The sequence below is a fragment of the Hyperoodon ampullatus genome (assembly GCF_949752795.1).
Source record: "Hyperoodon ampullatus genome assembly, chromosome: 7".
NCBI lineage: Eukaryota > Metazoa > Chordata > Mammalia > Artiodactyla > Ziphiidae > Hyperoodon > Hyperoodon ampullatus.
Window position 1 is genome coordinate 85920201 of NC_136920.1, and position 17297 is coordinate 85937497.

Below are 17297 nucleotides of genomic sequence, written 5' to 3' on the forward strand. Positions count from 1 at the left end.
CATGTACAAATATTCAAGGGTACTCTCTTAAGTTTGAGAATTTTAGAGAATGAATGAAACCGCATACTCAGAGATTTCTTACAGCCAAAGGGAATGAAAGAACATCTTTAAACCACACCACACAAAACCATTCACAAGCCTCACACTACTGCATGGGGCTCAGTTTTAAGTAAATGGTGCTAAGCACACACCTGTTCTCCTTTCCCCGTACTCAATACTTTTAAAACAAAGTAACTGCTATGGTAAATACTGTTATTCAGCTGCTGCCTCTTCCTGTTACTTTGCTACCTGTGAGAATGAGAAAGCAATGAGTTCCATGTTAGGAAAGGGTTTTTGTTGTTGTTGATGTTTTTAAATAAATTTAGTTATTTATTTATTTTTGGCTGCATGGGGTCTTCGTTGCTGCGCGCGGGCTTTCTCTAGTTGCGGCGAGCGGGGGCTACTCTTCATTGTGGTGCGCAGGCTTCTCATTGTGGTGGCTTCTCTTGTTGCGGAGCACGGGCTCTAGGCCCGCGGGCTTCAGTAGTTGTGGCTCGCGGGCTCTAGAGCGCAGGCTCAGTGGTTGTGGCGCACGGGCTTAGTTGCTCCGTGGCATGTAGGATCTTCCCAGACCAAGGCTCGAACCCGTGTCCCCTGCATTGGCAGGCGGATTCTTAACCACTGCACCACCAGGGAAGTCCCAGAAGGGTTTTAATGAAGGAGGGAGGGGAACAGGTTAAGTTAATGGTTAAAATTAAACACATCCGCAGAACTAGCCAGGCTACGTTAGTGCTCTATCTATGTCAGTCCTATCACGGATCATCTAAGATTGATCGTTTCGCCCTTTTAAGTTTCTACAACCAAATCTGTTCCTGAGTCAGCCAGGCAACAGACACGCAAACGTAACTCAGATGTGTCAACGATCACTAAAAGAGCATCTGGAGCAGCGACTCTACTTCTGGATAATAAAATGTTATGGCTGCACTTGAGTTAGGTCTGACTGCTAACAGAAACACACAGAGTCATAAACACCCTTATCAGCTGACCCTTCAGTAAGGTAGGTGGCACAGGGCCTGGCCGACGCATCCCTGACTGTCTACAGGCAGCTACGACTCACTTCCTCAGCTTCTGAAAACTGCCACAGGTTTGGTCTGGCTAACAAAACAGGATTTCAGTGCTTGCAAAATGTGTGTAGGGCAAAGTAAGGGGAACAAAAGACCACCCCTCGGCTGCTTCGGTACTACTGATACCAGGACTATCAACAGTAATTTCAAACTCTCAGTGTGAATGAAGCTGGACCACCCTGAGGGCAGCACACTCACTCAGGGGTGTGGAAAAGGCTCATCCTGAAAAAACAGAGGACGCCCATGATGGGAGAGGTGGAGTTAGTGACCATCAAAGACAAGTCACTTATCGACACCAGAAAGCCGTGAGTATTCAAAAGAGACAGTCCCCCAATAAATTCCTGCAGCCCTTGGCTTCTTAACAGATGACATCTCACTGTGAGCCAGGAGAAGATGAAATGTAAAACTGGGGACCCCGCATTCCTGAGAAGTGACCCAGAGGTGCTCCAGGACGCTCACCGAGACACTTGAAGGGGATCACGATGTGAGTCTTGCACTGCTTCTTGTCTCTCCGGCACCAGTTGTCCACGCTGACTGGCTGGTTTGCCTCCATCACATTTGTGATCTGTAGTTCTGGATACATCTGCAAGGGAAGAGGAAACACACACAGTAGACTAACTTTGTCCATAAAAGATGAACACTCGCTGGTGAGCCAGGACGAGTGTCTGTGTGCTCAGCTTCCCCATCGTCCTACGTAAATCTCAAGTCCCCTCTGCTGCCTGGTTCCAACGGAACTAATCAAGCAGAGAGATACTGTAACTGTTAGCTTTCTTTTGACAGGTAGATTCTGGACCACTTCTAACACATTCTCTTTGAAAAAAGACCTACACAAGCAGCAAGCGTTCAGCCCCAAACAAGTCTATTAGGTATCAAGTTCACTTGTAGGGTCTGTGTAAATAGCCGAGTTCAAGAACTAAAACATTTAAGAGGCAAGTCTACGGAAGTGTGTGTTAATGAAATTATAGAATAATATTCCAACCCTGACCCCAAAGGCTAGTTCTGGTAAGAAATTAAAACATCTCATATCCTTTTCTACGTCAAGCGTTGACCCAAAAAGTCTGTTGAATCAGACATGAGATAATCCCTTATGATACTGGCGGCTTCTACCAGCAAGTGCAAAACACAAGCACACACGTGACACTGGGCTTGTTTCACAACTTCCCATAACACGTGGGAAGCCAAGGGAACCAGGCTGCACTTCTAAGGCCCTGCCAAGCTTCTGCAGTATTCCATCCAGAAAGGACAGGGAGCTCCCAGCACACCCAGGCCAAGTGCACACTCGGAACAAAAGCCTGCTGCCCCCATCGTTACCAGCTTGGTCTTAGGTCAAAGCGGCAGAAGGACAGAGCACCTATTTCTAAAGTAAACAGGTTCAAACGTGACCCAGAAACGTTTACGTGTCTGGCAGCATGCTTACCTCCTGACAGTACTGGAGAACTTCTTCTTTTGTTCCGAAGCAGCTCTGAGTGCCTGTTGGGTCAGGTTCCCATTTCCCAGTCTGAATGTTCACGTGCATATTTAGCTTTCCACAAAACATTGCAATCTGAGGCTCAGCAACAGCAAACCCTGTTCCGGCGTTGGCTGCGAGGGCCTATTGAAGGGAAAATAAATTCCAGGTTCACTCCCAGGAGGCTGGCACTTAGCGGTTTGTGACAGTAGAACTGACCTTTTAAAAAATCTTCATTACTTACTATTTTTTCTTCATAAACAAAGCCTTTTCCCAGGAACTAAGCCGGAATAAAAAACGACCTTTGGACATATATAATCAGAGAGAAATGTGCGTGGGAACTGTGACCACCACTCCCCATCTAGATACTTCTGACTTGGGAACCCATAATCCACCTGCAGTCCCCTCTAATACAAGCAAACCCACTTTCCATTCCTTAATACACCAAAGCACAAAAGTATAGAACGGCGAGAGTTCCAGCAATTTTACTCAATTCACTTACATGGCAAAATTTTATTGAGCAACTACTATTTTTGCACAGCAACGTGCCAAATGCTCAGGACACAAGGCTGAGCAAAAGGTTACGGCCCCTGCCCTCTTGGGGCTTATGGTCTACCGCAAGAGTCAATTCTCACACAAAAAGATTCCCAGATGTCTTACGAAGAAAAAGAACACAGAGCTGAAGAAGCATACAAAACAAAAAGGGAATGTGACTTAGGCTTGGGTAGGAGGTGATGGGGAAGCTTCCTGAACTGTGACACTGGAGTAGCTTTGGCCATCCCCGTTGGGGGAGAATGTAGACTGTGAGTCTGTGGAGGGTCTAAGGGAAGGGTGGGTGGCACACATGGTCAAGACTGGATGGTCTGTAGACCAAGAAAGGATGGAGTGCTGAGGGTTCAAAGTACAGAGTTAATATTTTTCAAATGCAGCTCTGACGTTCTCTGTAAGCAGGGGGATGGCTCAGGGAGCTGGAGAGATGACAGTACTTGGGTAAGGCAGCGCCGGCAGACAGCACTGCAGGCAAGACTGGGTGACGATGGCTGGGGGGTGACCAAGAGGCAGCATGGCTTGCGTAACTCAATGAGCAATGGCGTCGTGCATGGAAAGAGAACACTAAAAGGGATTTCATGAACAATTTTATCTCCTGTTAGGAAAACAATCAACTATTAGTAGCCATCAATAGCTCACAAATTACAGGTGAGAAAAAACATTTACATATGATGACAGTAAGGCTCTTACAAAGTCTCGTGCACCAGAAAAAACACAGGCATCCCTGCATCTAAAGATATACCAATATTGATGGCTACATTCACAATAAAGTTCTGTGGTCTCTCCTAATGGGTAAGTTCTTTCAAAACAAAAATTAAACATCTTTTTAAAATGTTAAAACTTGAGGGGTCGGGTTAGACTATCTGGCCTATTATGATCTTTACAAAAAGAGCAAAGAGCATTAGTATTAAATGGTTTTCCTATTAACAAGAAAAAGTAGATTTGACTTTTTTTTGCCGTACCCTGCAGCTTGTAGGATCTTAGTTCCCCGACCAGGGATCAAACCCACGCCTCTGGCAGTGAAAGCACAGAGTCCTAACCACTGGACCGCCAGGGAATTCCCTGACTTTTAAAATATATGGAAACTGTGTGCTTTCCAGGCAAGTCTCCTGTATTTGTGCTGATGGACTGGTTACACAGACATGAATGGGCCTTCCAATGAGGAGCCTACGTTCGATTCTAAAATACATCCCGATCTTCTTCTAGGACAAATTTACCACCTACACGTTTTGCTTAGAAGCTTATTAAAATTAGCCTGCTTTCCCATAGCGTGAGAGAAGGAAGCATGAACACTTGCTGGATAGCTGGGAGAAAGCTAATCTGGATCTAAAATGTCGCCAAGATCAATCAGGGTTGAAAAACACCTCAGTTAAATCCAACGAGGAGAACAGTCAGCAACTTTATTAAGTAGAACAGACTGTCACCTCACTGTGATGAATAATCATCTATTAAAGCAGAATACACAGATCCTGTGCGTCCACAATAACTGCATGTGAAGCTACAGACTGGTGTGAAGTCCTGTCTCCCCCAAAGAAAGAAAAAACATTAAAAGGTATCTGTGGAAAGAAGGTATAGGTAGTACCTAATGGCGTTTAATTCAAACAGATCATTAAAAGGTATAAAGATGCACACGACAAAGGCACTTAATTCTCACACTGAGCTGGAGATGTGCACAAAATTGCCTCTTCTACTGGCCATTCTTCTTCTGGGAGGCGTATCTAAGGATTAAGGCTAGAAACTTGGGTTATGATACGGAGGGAAATGGGCACACAGTACACAAATGGTACATACAGAGACAAAGGCAAGCAAACCCCAGGGATGCTCTGTGCTCCGAAACCAGTGTTCCAGCAAATTCATTCCTTCCTACTCTTCAAAAGCTCAGACAGAGACGAACAAAGAAAATCCAGGAAGACATGATAAATATGTAAGCAAGAAAGCCAAATCTAAGGTTAGAAGGAAAGTATTTCCTAAACCTGCTATAAATGAACTACCACAGTTAAACGTGAAAGACGCTGAGCAATCCTTTCTAAATTCTCTCTACAGACTGGTATATTTTAACATTACATAGGATGTCAGGGTGGTATCTAATCTTTCAGAAGTACAGGAGCGGGGGTGGGGGGCATTTGCCTCTTTAATTCCAAAGATGAATAAAGGTAAGAAACAGCATCCGTCAATTACATGAGCTCACCCAGGCCACAGCCGGGGCCACAGCCAAAACTGTGCAAGCAGTCGCTCATCACATTGAAGATGACAGTCCACGTGTGGCTCACCGTGGCTGCTGGCTGAAAGGCCACCAGAGTTCCAACTGTACGAATGCTCAGTTTACGGGTCAACCACTGAGGTCAATACATCGGTGGGTAAGTGCATTTGATCTTTGTGCGGAGATGGTCAACAGTGCCTTCCCTAAAGAGGATCTCAAATACCAGAGGTTAAAGCAGCAGGAAGAGGCAGCTTGGCAGCCACAGCTCCTCCCATGTTACCACCAAGGGAAAGGAGGGTAACTGGAATCAGTCCAGACAGCTCATACGCTGCCGCGATTCATTTTTGAGTTCACAAAGATTAATCCTTGTGGTCATCAGAGACTCTCAAGAAGGTATCATCTGGAATATAAAAAGCCTCTGCGGACCACGTCTAGGGATCAACTAATCAAACATACCCCAACCTCACCTAGAGTATAACAGGATCGCTTTTTCCTGTATTATTTAATGTACTCTCCATTTTCTGAGGCACACACTGTGCCTTGACCCATTACATCAACGTATAAATCAATCTGTTTCCTAACCTAACATGTTACAAATGGGATTTCGTTGCCAAGTCAGCACTTCTGATATCCTGTGAACCTGAAATCCTCTACGAAAGAAAATTAACGCCCCACGCTTGGGCACTGCGGCCAGCCCTTGATCTATGCACACTGCAGCATTTTTAAGGCTTTGAAAACAAATTGCATCAACTGCTTTCCTAGCCCAGCACTTCCATTTTACTTAATAATTCATTCTTATGAAGAAATTCCAGTTGATTAATTTGACTCAGCTACTCAAGGATGGGAATTCAACTTGGTAAAAAGTGCTTCTAGTAACTTGGTTGAAAACCTGAAATGGCTTTAAAGCAATAAATAAATAGAAACAAACATAAATCTGAATGTAACTTCAAACAGGGCCTTTAATCATCACCTCAAGAGAAGCAACTCCTGGGCCCACCTCAGCCCCACCTCCCTTCACAAAGCCTCCCAATCCAAAGCAAACAGGTAATCCATTACTTCCTTCCTCACTAAAGCTACTGCCCCAGATTCCAATTTGGCTCCAGGCTCTGTGAAAATGCCTGCCATGGAGGGAGCATCCTCCAAAGAGGAGGGCTTTATTCTATTCCTGAGGGAGTCTGTTTCCTGAGACAGGAAGTGCTCCTGTGGTCCATGTACCCCTGAGAAGCAAGGCAGCACAGCTCCAGCTCCCATTAGAGCACTGTACGTGTAGCACCTACGCACCACCGGCACAGGAGTGACATCAAGACACAGACTCTTACTCAAAGACCCTCCTATCTATCTATCTATCTATTTATTTATTTATGCCATACTCGGGCCTCTCACTGTTGTGGCCTCTCCCGTTGCGGAGCACAGGCTCCGGACACACAGGCTCAGTGGCCATGGCTCACAGGCCCAGCCACTCCGCGGCATGTAGGATCCTCCCAGACCGGGGCACGAACCTGTGTCCCCCGCATCAGCAAGCGGACTCTCAACCACTGCGCCACCAGGGAAGCCCCGACCCTCCTTTTTTAAATGAAGAAGTCAGTGAAATGACAATCTATTCCAGTGAAATGACAATCTATTCATGGATGTGAAGATCCTGTATTCATTTGTTTGTTTAAGTTATGAATGGTACTTCATGATTCCTAAATTAAAATGACTTAGGTCTGTGCCCACAAACCTGCACCTAAGATTTACTTAATCAAACAAAGTTTAAAAAATCCATAGTTTCAAGGTTATCGCCCCAATATATTAACTACAAAAGGGAAGCCAAATTACTTCACAGTGGAGACACTGCCGTCAACCTCACCAGCCATAATTCGTGTAAGAGGACAGATGAGGAAAGACACACCAAGGGACTGTCTCAGACTGGAGGCTATGGAGAAAAAACAGATGCAATGTGGGAGCCCAGACAGGATCCTGCAACAGGAAAAGGACACTGGTGGGAAAACTGGAGCAGTATCTGAATAAGGCCTGTGCATCAGTTAACACTGCTGTACCGATGTCAACCTCCCAGTTTTGATCACTGCATGAGGGTTGTGTCAGATGTTAATACTAAGAGAGGCGCAGTCTAAGGATACAGGGGAACTCCCTCTCCTATTTTTGCAACTTTTTAAAAACTCTAAAATTAGTTGAAAATAAAACAGTTTTGATTTTTTTAAATCCTGTTCATCGCTTGCCTGAGTTTCGACTGTGACTGCATGGTTTCCATCTGCAAAGAGAAGACACGCTCTTTGGTAGGGCAACAAGCAAGTATGATCAGAGCGGGCCCAATACCTGAAAAACGTAACTACTGATTCTGAACATACCCTAATGTAGTAAAACCCCACGTGTATATATATTACATTTGATTTATCTCCAATGGGAGGACTATTACAATTCTGCCCAGAACCTCACGTATGAGAAACTCCACTTCTGTTACTGTCCAAAGGGTGACTGTAGTTTGAAGTCCCTAGTGCATCTTCCTCAGCAGTACAGAGTGAAGCTTTCAATTTAAAAAAGCTCCAAGGACTTCCCTGGTGGCACAGTGGTTAAGAATCCGCCCGCCGATGCAGGGGACACGGGTTTGAGCCCTGGTCCGGGAAGATCCCACATGCCACAGAGCAACTAAGCCCACGCACCACACCTACTGAGCCTGCGCTCTAGAGCCCATGAGCCACAACTATTGAGTCCATGCACCGCAACTACTGAAGCTTGTGTGCTCTAGGGGGCTCGTGAGCTGCAACTACTGAGCCCGCATGCTGCATCTACTGAAGCCCGCGCACCTAGAGCCCATGCTCCGCAACCAAAGAAGCCACCGCGATGAGAAGCCCGCACACTGCCACGAAGAGTAGCCCCCGCTCGCCGCAACTAGAGAAATCCCGCGCGCAGCAACGAAGACCCATTGCAGCCAAAAAAAAAAAAAAAAAAAAAGCTCCAAGCTTCAAACATTTCAACACACTATTTAATAAAATACCAGGATTCTTGTTAAGCATTTTCCAGCTTGAACAGCAAACTGAGAAACCTGTTCTTAAAAGTGACAGTTTATGTTGCGCCAACTGAAAATCCTCGGCTTTTTTTCTGTTGTTGTTAACATTTGAACTTAATTCTAATTAGAAGCTTGTGAATTAGGGTGAGGCGGAAAAACTCTGAATGTAAAAGGCCATTATTCTTCCAGCCATTATTCTTCCACTGATGTATGCCAGCTGTTAGGTATCATTTTCATAGGCAGTAATTTATACAAATAATCCCTGCTTTTATTAGAGCTGCAAATATTAAAGTATAAATGATGTATCATTTCCAAGACTGAAAATGGTTTAGACTGTCTCCAAGGCTTTTTATAGGAACGTGGTAATTTGTCCATCTGGATTACACTGGTAAGGATCCAAGCACCAAGATTTAAGAGAGGTCTGTCTTTCTGTACGTGTCTCTAAGATGAGAGCTAGGAGTCTTTTACAAAGGAAGTTACTGAAATACATAAAACACTTTCAAGTTAAAAAAAAAAAAAAAGGCAGAACAGTGTTTATGGATCTAAAATTCTCAAGTGAACAAGTTCTTTACAGGCTCCTGTGTTTCTTTCCAATTGCTTGTTATGGGAATTCCACGAAACTGACCTCCTCGGGAACAGAGGTCCTAGGGACATGGCTCGGCCAGCCATCACCTTCTCCCTCCACTCCTGACCCTGGAGGAAGTACGTGATGTGATGGTGAAGAGCACGGGCTGTACGAGGTGGACAAACCGTGACCGTGTTCCAGCCCCACCACTGACAGGCTGTGCCACGTTGGGCAGGTTCCCTAACCTCTCTGGACCTCAGTCTCCTGTCTACAAAATAAGGACAATAGTAACTACACACCATAGTGCCGTTTTGAGGTTTAAATGAGTTTAACACACGTAAAGTGCTTGAAACAGTGTTTGTTACATAGGAGTTCTTCAAGTGTTGGTGGCTATTAGTATCAGGCTTTAAATTTCTTTATCTGTAAAACAGGGCTACTGACATACTATTCCTCTCAGGCCTGTTGTGGGATTAAATTAAGAGAATGCACGTAGCACTAAGCACAACACCCGACTCAAACGTTAGCATCGTTAGCAGCGGCTGGCTCCTGAAGATCTCATTTTCTCTGGCTACAAGAACCAGGGCTTCAGTCATGGGCACACCACGTGACCAGGCATCCTCCCCAAACCCATGAAATGGGGTGAAGGCTGCACATTCCTTCTCTACCTTTGAAGTCTGGACACATCTGAAGAGGGCTGCATTCACACTCCACATTTATTTTGAGGGAATTCAGTCACCAAATGTTTACATGACAATTTAATACTGCTTTAAAAGAAAATCACGGGGGGGTTGCTGGCTTCCTAGTTCTGGTCCAGCTTCCAGCCAAATGGAAGTGAGGTCTAAATGAACCTGTGTTTTCTATGGAGACACTGCTGTGATCAAAAAAGCACTACGTTATTTCTCCAAATCTGTTTTCTTGAGGGATATTCCCTTGCCTTACAGTCTAAGTAGCCTCATGGAGGTTATTTAGTTTCTCTCCTGACCCCAGTTTTCACTTTTGGGCAACATAAATATGGCGTTACCCAAATGTTAGGTATTACAATAAATGACACCCACAATATTAGCTTTGGCTCACACTACGGCAGACAGAAGTCTACTTTCCTAAAGCTCCTGATGCATGAGAAACGTGGTTTGCAAACAAAGACAGCTTCCTCGCTGAAGAAAAATCTGCATGATTCCAAACAAAAGCAGTAATATGTCATGCTTTGAAGGCTGCTACCTGCGAAGGTCAGAAAGCCAGGAGGATGGAGCATGAATATTAACATCAGAGGATCTCCATGGTATGAACTTGGTCTTCCCCTCGGCACTCGTTGGCCAGTATTACTCAGGCAGCAACCAAGAGCCTGCTACATAAACAGCCTAGACAGGGTTGGCGGGGGTGTGTGTAGGCATGTTTCCTAAACCTTAAAAGGCTGAAATGATTTCAAGTAACAAACACCCAGAAGTACAAATGATTAAATCTTAGTCATTAAATATGTTCATTCTAAGTCATTCTTATTGATTCACAGATGACAGAAATACTACAAATGATGGGGAGTTTTCTGTTGAATATCCAAGCACAAACCTGGCAATATTCTCAGAAGTTATAAGCTTACTTCTGGCTGATTTGATGCTCTATAATATTTTGTTTATTTTAAAGGCATTAAGTCAGTCATTAAAAATTAGGTAATTTGGGGGCATATTTCAAATATTTCATGCACTTGAAACAATAAATCACACCTCTTTCAAAAAATTCTATTCTTCAGATAGAAATATTTCACTAAAATAAACACTCAACTTAGTGATTTTTACCAAGGTTAAGTTGGGAAACTATCTAACATGTCAGCTTTGGCTGAAATGCTCTGACTGCAAGATGTTACAACCACAAACATCAACAGCCAATGTCAGACATCTGAACTGATTTCACTGGATCTTTTTTCCTTTAATACACTATCTGGGAAAAGATAAGAAAAATCCATGCAGCTGCAAACATCCATGTTTTAATATTTAGGACAGTTTTTACTGGTGTTTTAAATTTAAAGCAGGGGTTCCCTAACACCTTACTTGCCTGGTAAGGTCTGTAACAACAGGTCTTAGGCAAGTAAGAAAGGTCCAGAGAGCATGTGCGCACATGAATGCAGAAGGTGCTGAGCTGCTAACTGTCCTCTCTTGAGAAGTGACTGTCCTGAATTCTAAGGTTCTCTTCTTTTTTACCTTTGCTTTAAAATGTTTTTCATAGGATGGCAGCAGTAATAAATGGGTAGTCTGTTTTTTAAAAATGCTCCTTCCATAATATTAAGAGCTGACAACTTTATCTATCTAAAATGTTTTCTTAGCTTTACTATTCCATGAAAACCAAAGAGTTAGCACTTTATTTCTAAGGTTCTGTGACGCTGAATGGCAAGAAAGGGCAGAAATTCCTCCGTGAATAACCCATATCTTTCTTTCTTTATAAATGGAAAATAAGACAATTTGCCAGGATGACATTCACAGGGCAGGGAGAGGAAATGCACATTTAAAAATACAAAATCAGCAATTTCCATATGCTATTCTGCTAAACATTTCACTGTTTACTAGGTCAAGCAATATTCACACACCAATCCTGATGTAACAAATCACACTAACTTCTAATGTCCATCAAAACAGCTATGAAAATAACACAAATATGAAAGAGCTCCACCCTCTCCAAGTTCAAATCAAGTCAGAAAGGCATCTTTGCCATGATTTATGCAGCATTTAAATGTAAAAGTAAATACTGTATTATCAGCTCGCACCAGATCTGCCTGTAGACAACAATGCTTCCTGTCTGGGACCCATGCCCATGCACATTATTGTAATTATCAGCAATTTAAAAAAAATAAAGTAATAAAGCGAGTATGAGCTGCTAGTCAGCATGCTTACTGCTTGCTGTCTCTGCCATTAATTAGCCTTCCTGGGTACCAGCCACCTAACTACTAAATAAATGCATAAAGGAGAGCAGGAAAAGCTACGCCCAAGTAAAAAGAATAAATAAAAAGGATGTAAACGTGTGTGTGAACGCCCCCAGAGGGGAAAGCCCAGGAGCACTTCTGTTCCACTGGTCAGGTGGGCCCCTGGGGAGCTATGTCCACCCTGCCCTGAGACCCACTCCGACCACAGCATTTTGAATCATCTCAAGGCAGAACACATCACTCACTCTCGGGTTCCAAGAGATTGCAACTCTTGACGACCCCTGCTTCCTCCCCACTCCCTCCATCAACCCATCTGCCACCCTCCTGGGCACAAGCCAGGGTCTCTCCTGCCTCAAGGCTCTGCACCTCGAACATCTGCTCCTGCTCTTCCCTGAGCTGTCATGTCTCACCTTTCAGGACCCAGCTCGAATGTACATCTCTGGGGGCCCCTCCCAAGGACAGGCCCCACCCTGCCGGTGTTTTGTTTTCTCCTCCAGCAATGGAAATTCACCTGCTCATTCACCAGCACTGCCCATCTCCCTCCAACAGGATGCAGGTTGCCGGGGGATGGGGCTGTGTTTGTGGGGGGGGCCCTCGGCGCCTGGAAACAGCACCAACTACCTAGTAGGTAATCATTCACACCCAAGGAGGTGACTGTCTGACTGTCTGAAGGCTGTGCTCTTGTTTTCTCTCCAACACATTTAGTTAAATTAGTAAGAATTAAGCAGATACCGCTCAGCAGCGATTTCTAAATGATTAACGCTGTGCTAGCCTCCACGTAAGTACATCTGTAATGAATGACAAGTAAAATGAAAACAACTCAGGCAGCATGGCAAGTTTCCATTTTTTATCTTTTGCCACTTGAGTCCACGTGCCCAGCCTGAAAAGCCACCCAACACCAGGCTCCTCGCGGAGTCCTCCAGCCCAAGGTGGCCCTTCCAGCCTTTTCTCCCACTATTTATGCCCCAACGTTTCTAAATGACAAGCTTTACTTCCATACCTTTTCAGTCCGGACATCATCGATCGACTTCCTATTCTAAAGGATTGAACTCTTAAACCACCAGACCCTATGTTCACCCACCTTCTTCCCCTTGCTCCGCTGGTCCAATCAATACTCCTATTTACATGATTACGACATTAAAAGGTACTATATAGTTCCAGCTCCGTCCTTAGGCTTCTATTTTCCTCCCTTGGCCTCTGCAAGGCCATCTCTTCCTTCACCTGCCTGTACTGACCGCTGGCACTCAGCCTCCCAGGAAGATCTGCAGAGAAGACTGGATGGCTCTGATCCCTCTTCTTGAAGACAAGGCACCGTCTTCCCGCTTCAACTGCGCTGATGACTCTCCAGGCCTGAGCACAGCCGCCACTCCTGGGACTGATCACAGCCGTCCTGAAAACTCCTCCCCCTTTTCTCCTGTTCCCAACTCAGTACTCTGCCCCTTCGTGACTTAACCGCCTGTGTCAGTGGCTCCCCGCTTCCCACAGCCTCCCGAAAACGTTCACACATGAGACTTTTTATCTTACGCACACACTTTGCTGGCAATTTGGACAAGCACTAAACTGTAACCTGGACGCAATGTTCCCTCAGAGTTTAAGGTATGGAGCTGAGGCCATCTAGCTTCCAGCACTGCTGCTGGTACATCTAAAGCCAATGTGATCCCTCGTTCTCTGTACAGGTCTGGTTGTTTCCTACATGGAAGTAAAATCTTACCAATCTTCGGTATCCTGAGATTCAATTCTAATAGGCCTGGGTCTGAGTGTCATTCACTTGCCTGAGCGCTCAGTGGGCCACATCATCGTGGCAACACTCAGTCCTGGGTTTCCTCTCTCCTCTTTCTGTAATTCTTACCAGCCGCATCTTACCTCCTATATTGATCTTCTTCCTTTCTTACCTCTTCCTTTCTAGATTCCTTTTGTTCCCTTTCAGAACGATTTCTAACCAGATTTTTAAATGTCTGGTATCACATTTCTAACCACCAAGAACTCTTCCTTGTTCTCGGAAAGGCTTTTTTTTTATTGCAAACTATTATTTCACAGAGGAAACCACCTCTCCTCTCTGCGGTAAATATCAAGAGCCTACCGAAGTTACCTGCCTGTTCCCTGCACGGTCTTTAAGCTGCTGTTCCCCCATCTGTTTTGTTCTTGTTCAAGGTGTTCCTGAAGGGGCTGGCGACCCTAAGTCATCTAACTCAGCGTTTAGGAAAGGGACCCTGCTGTACAGGGACAGAGCTTGTCCAGAGAGGGACCCTTCAGCTCCCTCCCTGACTGGGGCCCCCGAGCCTGGCTGCTGCGGGTCTGCGGGGCCTAGGAAGGGAGCCTTTCCCCTGTCAGTGCCTCATGTTCTGCTGGGCCTGGCGTCCTGAGGAACCTGAAGTCTCCTCCTGAGGTGCGGCGAGGTGGGGTGAGGTGCGCTATTCAGGGCCTGATTACTCATGCTTAGTTTCAACCCCTCCCTGCCATTAGCCTCATCCTGATGCTTCCAACCCTCATTCAAGGTCTGCTCTGCACATCAGCTTGCTTTTAGCTGGTGTCCCTGCATTTAGGTTCCAGCTTCTCTGGTCTGCTGGCTCAGTCACTAGGTCCATCATCAAGACTGCATGGACATCTTTTCTTCTCTCCTGTTCTCTGTCCTTGTTGGTCTATTCATTCTCTCACCAGGACAGAGTCAGAGCTAGAACCCTGCACCTGCATCTCTCTCTCTTTTTAAAAAATATTTATTTATTTATTTGGCTGCGCCGGGTCTTAGTTGCAGCATGCAAACTCTTCGTTGCGGCATGTGGGATCTAGTTCCCTGACCAGGGATCAAACCTGGGCCCCCTGCATTGGGAGCGCAGAGTCCTGGCCACTGAACCGTCACGGAAGTCCCTCTACCTGCATCTCTTGAGGTGCAACAATTCAAAAGCCACTAACTATGAATATATTTGAGAACTAGAGATGAGAAGTATTAATAAAATTGAGAGCTTCTATCTTGATTATTTAAACATAATGCTTTTAAGAAAATAAAATTCTGATCCTTTCCTCAGGTTATTTCATTTGATCATTTTACAGTTATGTTACAGTCAATATGCTAGTCACTGGGAGTTATGAGCTGAACTGTGCCCCCCTTAAATTCATGTTTAAGTCCTAACCCCTATCACCTCCAAATGCAACCTTATTTAGAAATAAGGTTGTTGCAGATATCAGTAATTAAGATCAGGTCACACTAGAGTGGGGTGGCCTCTAATCCCACCTGAATGGCACCCCTATAAAAGGAGGAAAAATGTAAGAGACGACACACACACACAGGGAGAAAGCCGTGTGAAGATGGGAGTTACGCTGCCCAAAGCCAAGAACTATCAGAAGCTAAGAGAAGCTTGGGACAGACCCTCCCTCAGACCTTCAGAGGGAGCGTAACCCAGCAGCACGTAGACCTTAAACTTCCAGCCTCCAGGAACAGTGAGACAATAAATTTCAACTGCTTAAGCCACGCAGTCTGCAGTACTTTGCCATGGCCAGCCTAGCAAATGAATACGCTGGGTAAGCGAATAAGACTCAGTCTAAGTATCTGGGGAGCTCACCGTCTTAGAGGCCGGATCCAGACCCAGGGAAGCCCAGACCTACAGTGTAACACTTACATTATGCACGAGACGTAAGGAAGTGGAGACGGCGCTGGCATCTGAGAAGCACTGCGGCAGGGGTAGGCGCGGGGCTGCGGGGAGTGGACAGCTAAGTCTCCAAAACCGTTTCCCCAAGGAAACTGGGCCAGGGTTCTCCTCCAGAGCCAGCACCAGAACGACCCTGCTAGGCATATTTTAGAAGGGGAGAGGGTGTGATTTGGCAAGATTAGGTGGAGACTAGGAAGCCTCTGCATTCATCCAGGAGATTATACATGTTGAAATGATAATATCTCAGATACACTGAGTTAAATAGACTATATTGTTAAAGCTCATTTCACATATTTTTGCTTTTTAAAAAAATGTCAACTAGAAAAAGTTACATTTCATATGTGGCTCGCCTTTATTTCTATTGGACAGCACTGTGTTAAGTGTTCAGCTAACACTGTGCTAGGGGAAGACATGACCGGAACGACTTTTTTTCATTTACCTGTAGATTCTGTTTAACTGCAGTTTCCTTTCTTCCGTTATGAAGGCTAGCAAGAGTTTCTGGCATTTCCAAGAATGGGGTCCTTGGATGGCTAAATGGGTAAGCTTTTCTAAAGAGAAAAAAGCTTCTCTAAAGAGGCCAGGCTCATGCAAAAGAGACAAGTGGTTACAAGTAAAATAACGAACGGGAATCAGACAGGAAAAAGGACCTTGAGACGCTTCTTCTTAAAAAGGATTTGGTATGGGTTATGTAAGTGGGTAAAGCAGTGCCAAGAGCCCAAGTTCTTATTTTATCCAACTGCTGGAGGGTGGGGGAGGATGACAACCCGCCTCCATTCCCCAACTCTTTAGATCCTACAAATAGTAAAAGAAGCCTGACTGAGACATTAACAAACAGACAAAACAGAAACAAAAACAAAAAGACACTCTCTCAGGCTTCTGATAACCACAGAACAAAACCCAAAGGTCTTCCAAAGACCAAAAAAAAAAAAAAAGGCCAGAACAGATAGAGTATATATGATATGGTATTCACACCACACAGGACTTTGAGCCAATACACATTTGCAAAGGCCTTATTAGAGCAGGATCCAGAGACAACAAACTGAAGAGTCACAAGTTCTCACCCACATGGAGGCTCGGGCTGGTAAGGGAGACATCACGTGAACAGAATAATCCTAATATAAAAGGAAAGATTCCCAAACTCTATAGTAGTAGTAGTCTTACAAAGTCATCAGAACTAGTTCACCATGAAGCTTTCAAAAACTGGCAGGCCAAGCAGCTATTCAAGTATAACACTATCCGGTAACTTAGTACCCAAGCCAAATTTGGGCAATCCGTGCTGGCCTATTAGAATGATCCTCCTTCACCTTCCTTGGGAACAGCTATTAAGTAGCTCAATGGAAGAATTTTTGCAACTCACTTCTAACGCCTGATGCCAGGATGAAAACAAGTGTTCATATTAGGCTAAAGTGAATTCTTTGGCCCTATGGAAAAAATGGGTTTCAAATATTTCCAAACGTACATAAGACTAATAGTAACCCTCACATAACATCACAGGAGCCACACCTTAGTCTCAGTAATATTTAACATGGTAATATTTTACTTGGCCAACAATGAACCCTATGCTGGTATAAAATGATGTAATCGAGATCCTATATTTGTATAGGACATGTTACCTCTCTGATCACTTCTTTGTCTCTTTGCTTTCTTCCAAACATTTTCTCCCATAAAACTCCAAAATGTTCCAAATACTGATGTGATATCCAAAAGAAATTTATCTTCACAAATTACCAAGTAAAAAGGATGCTAGAAGTGGCACAGCTAAAACATTACCTTCTTAATGTTTACTGCAACAGATATCATTATCTCAAATCGACTCAGAGTCCATGTTCTATTTTATTTTCTATAGCTTTTCAGAGACAGGCATAGATGCTGCT

General features: G+C 44.6%; 1 protein-coding gene across 28 annotated transcripts in view; it reads right to left on the reverse strand.

Annotated features, from left to right (window-relative positions):
- The window catches only part of APLP2 (amyloid beta precursor like protein 2), a gene marked incomplete at its 5' end in the record, with an annotated part of 68630 nt that overhangs the window by 31760 nt on the left and 19573 nt on the right, over positions 1–17297 (reverse strand). For 18 of the 28 annotated variants that reach the window (XM_079708270.1, XM_079708274.1, XM_079708273.1 and 15 more), the window contains 2 exons: positions 1563–1686; positions 2521–2694. In XM_079708270.1, coding sequence (XP_079564396.1) covers positions 1563–1686; positions 2521–2694 — 298 coding nt within the window. Of the gene's footprint in view, positions 1–1562; positions 1687–2505; positions 2695–17297 lie in introns of all 28 variants that reach the window. The other 10 variants (XM_079708272.1, XM_079708269.1, XM_079708268.1 and 7 more) reach the window with 3 other exon arrangements.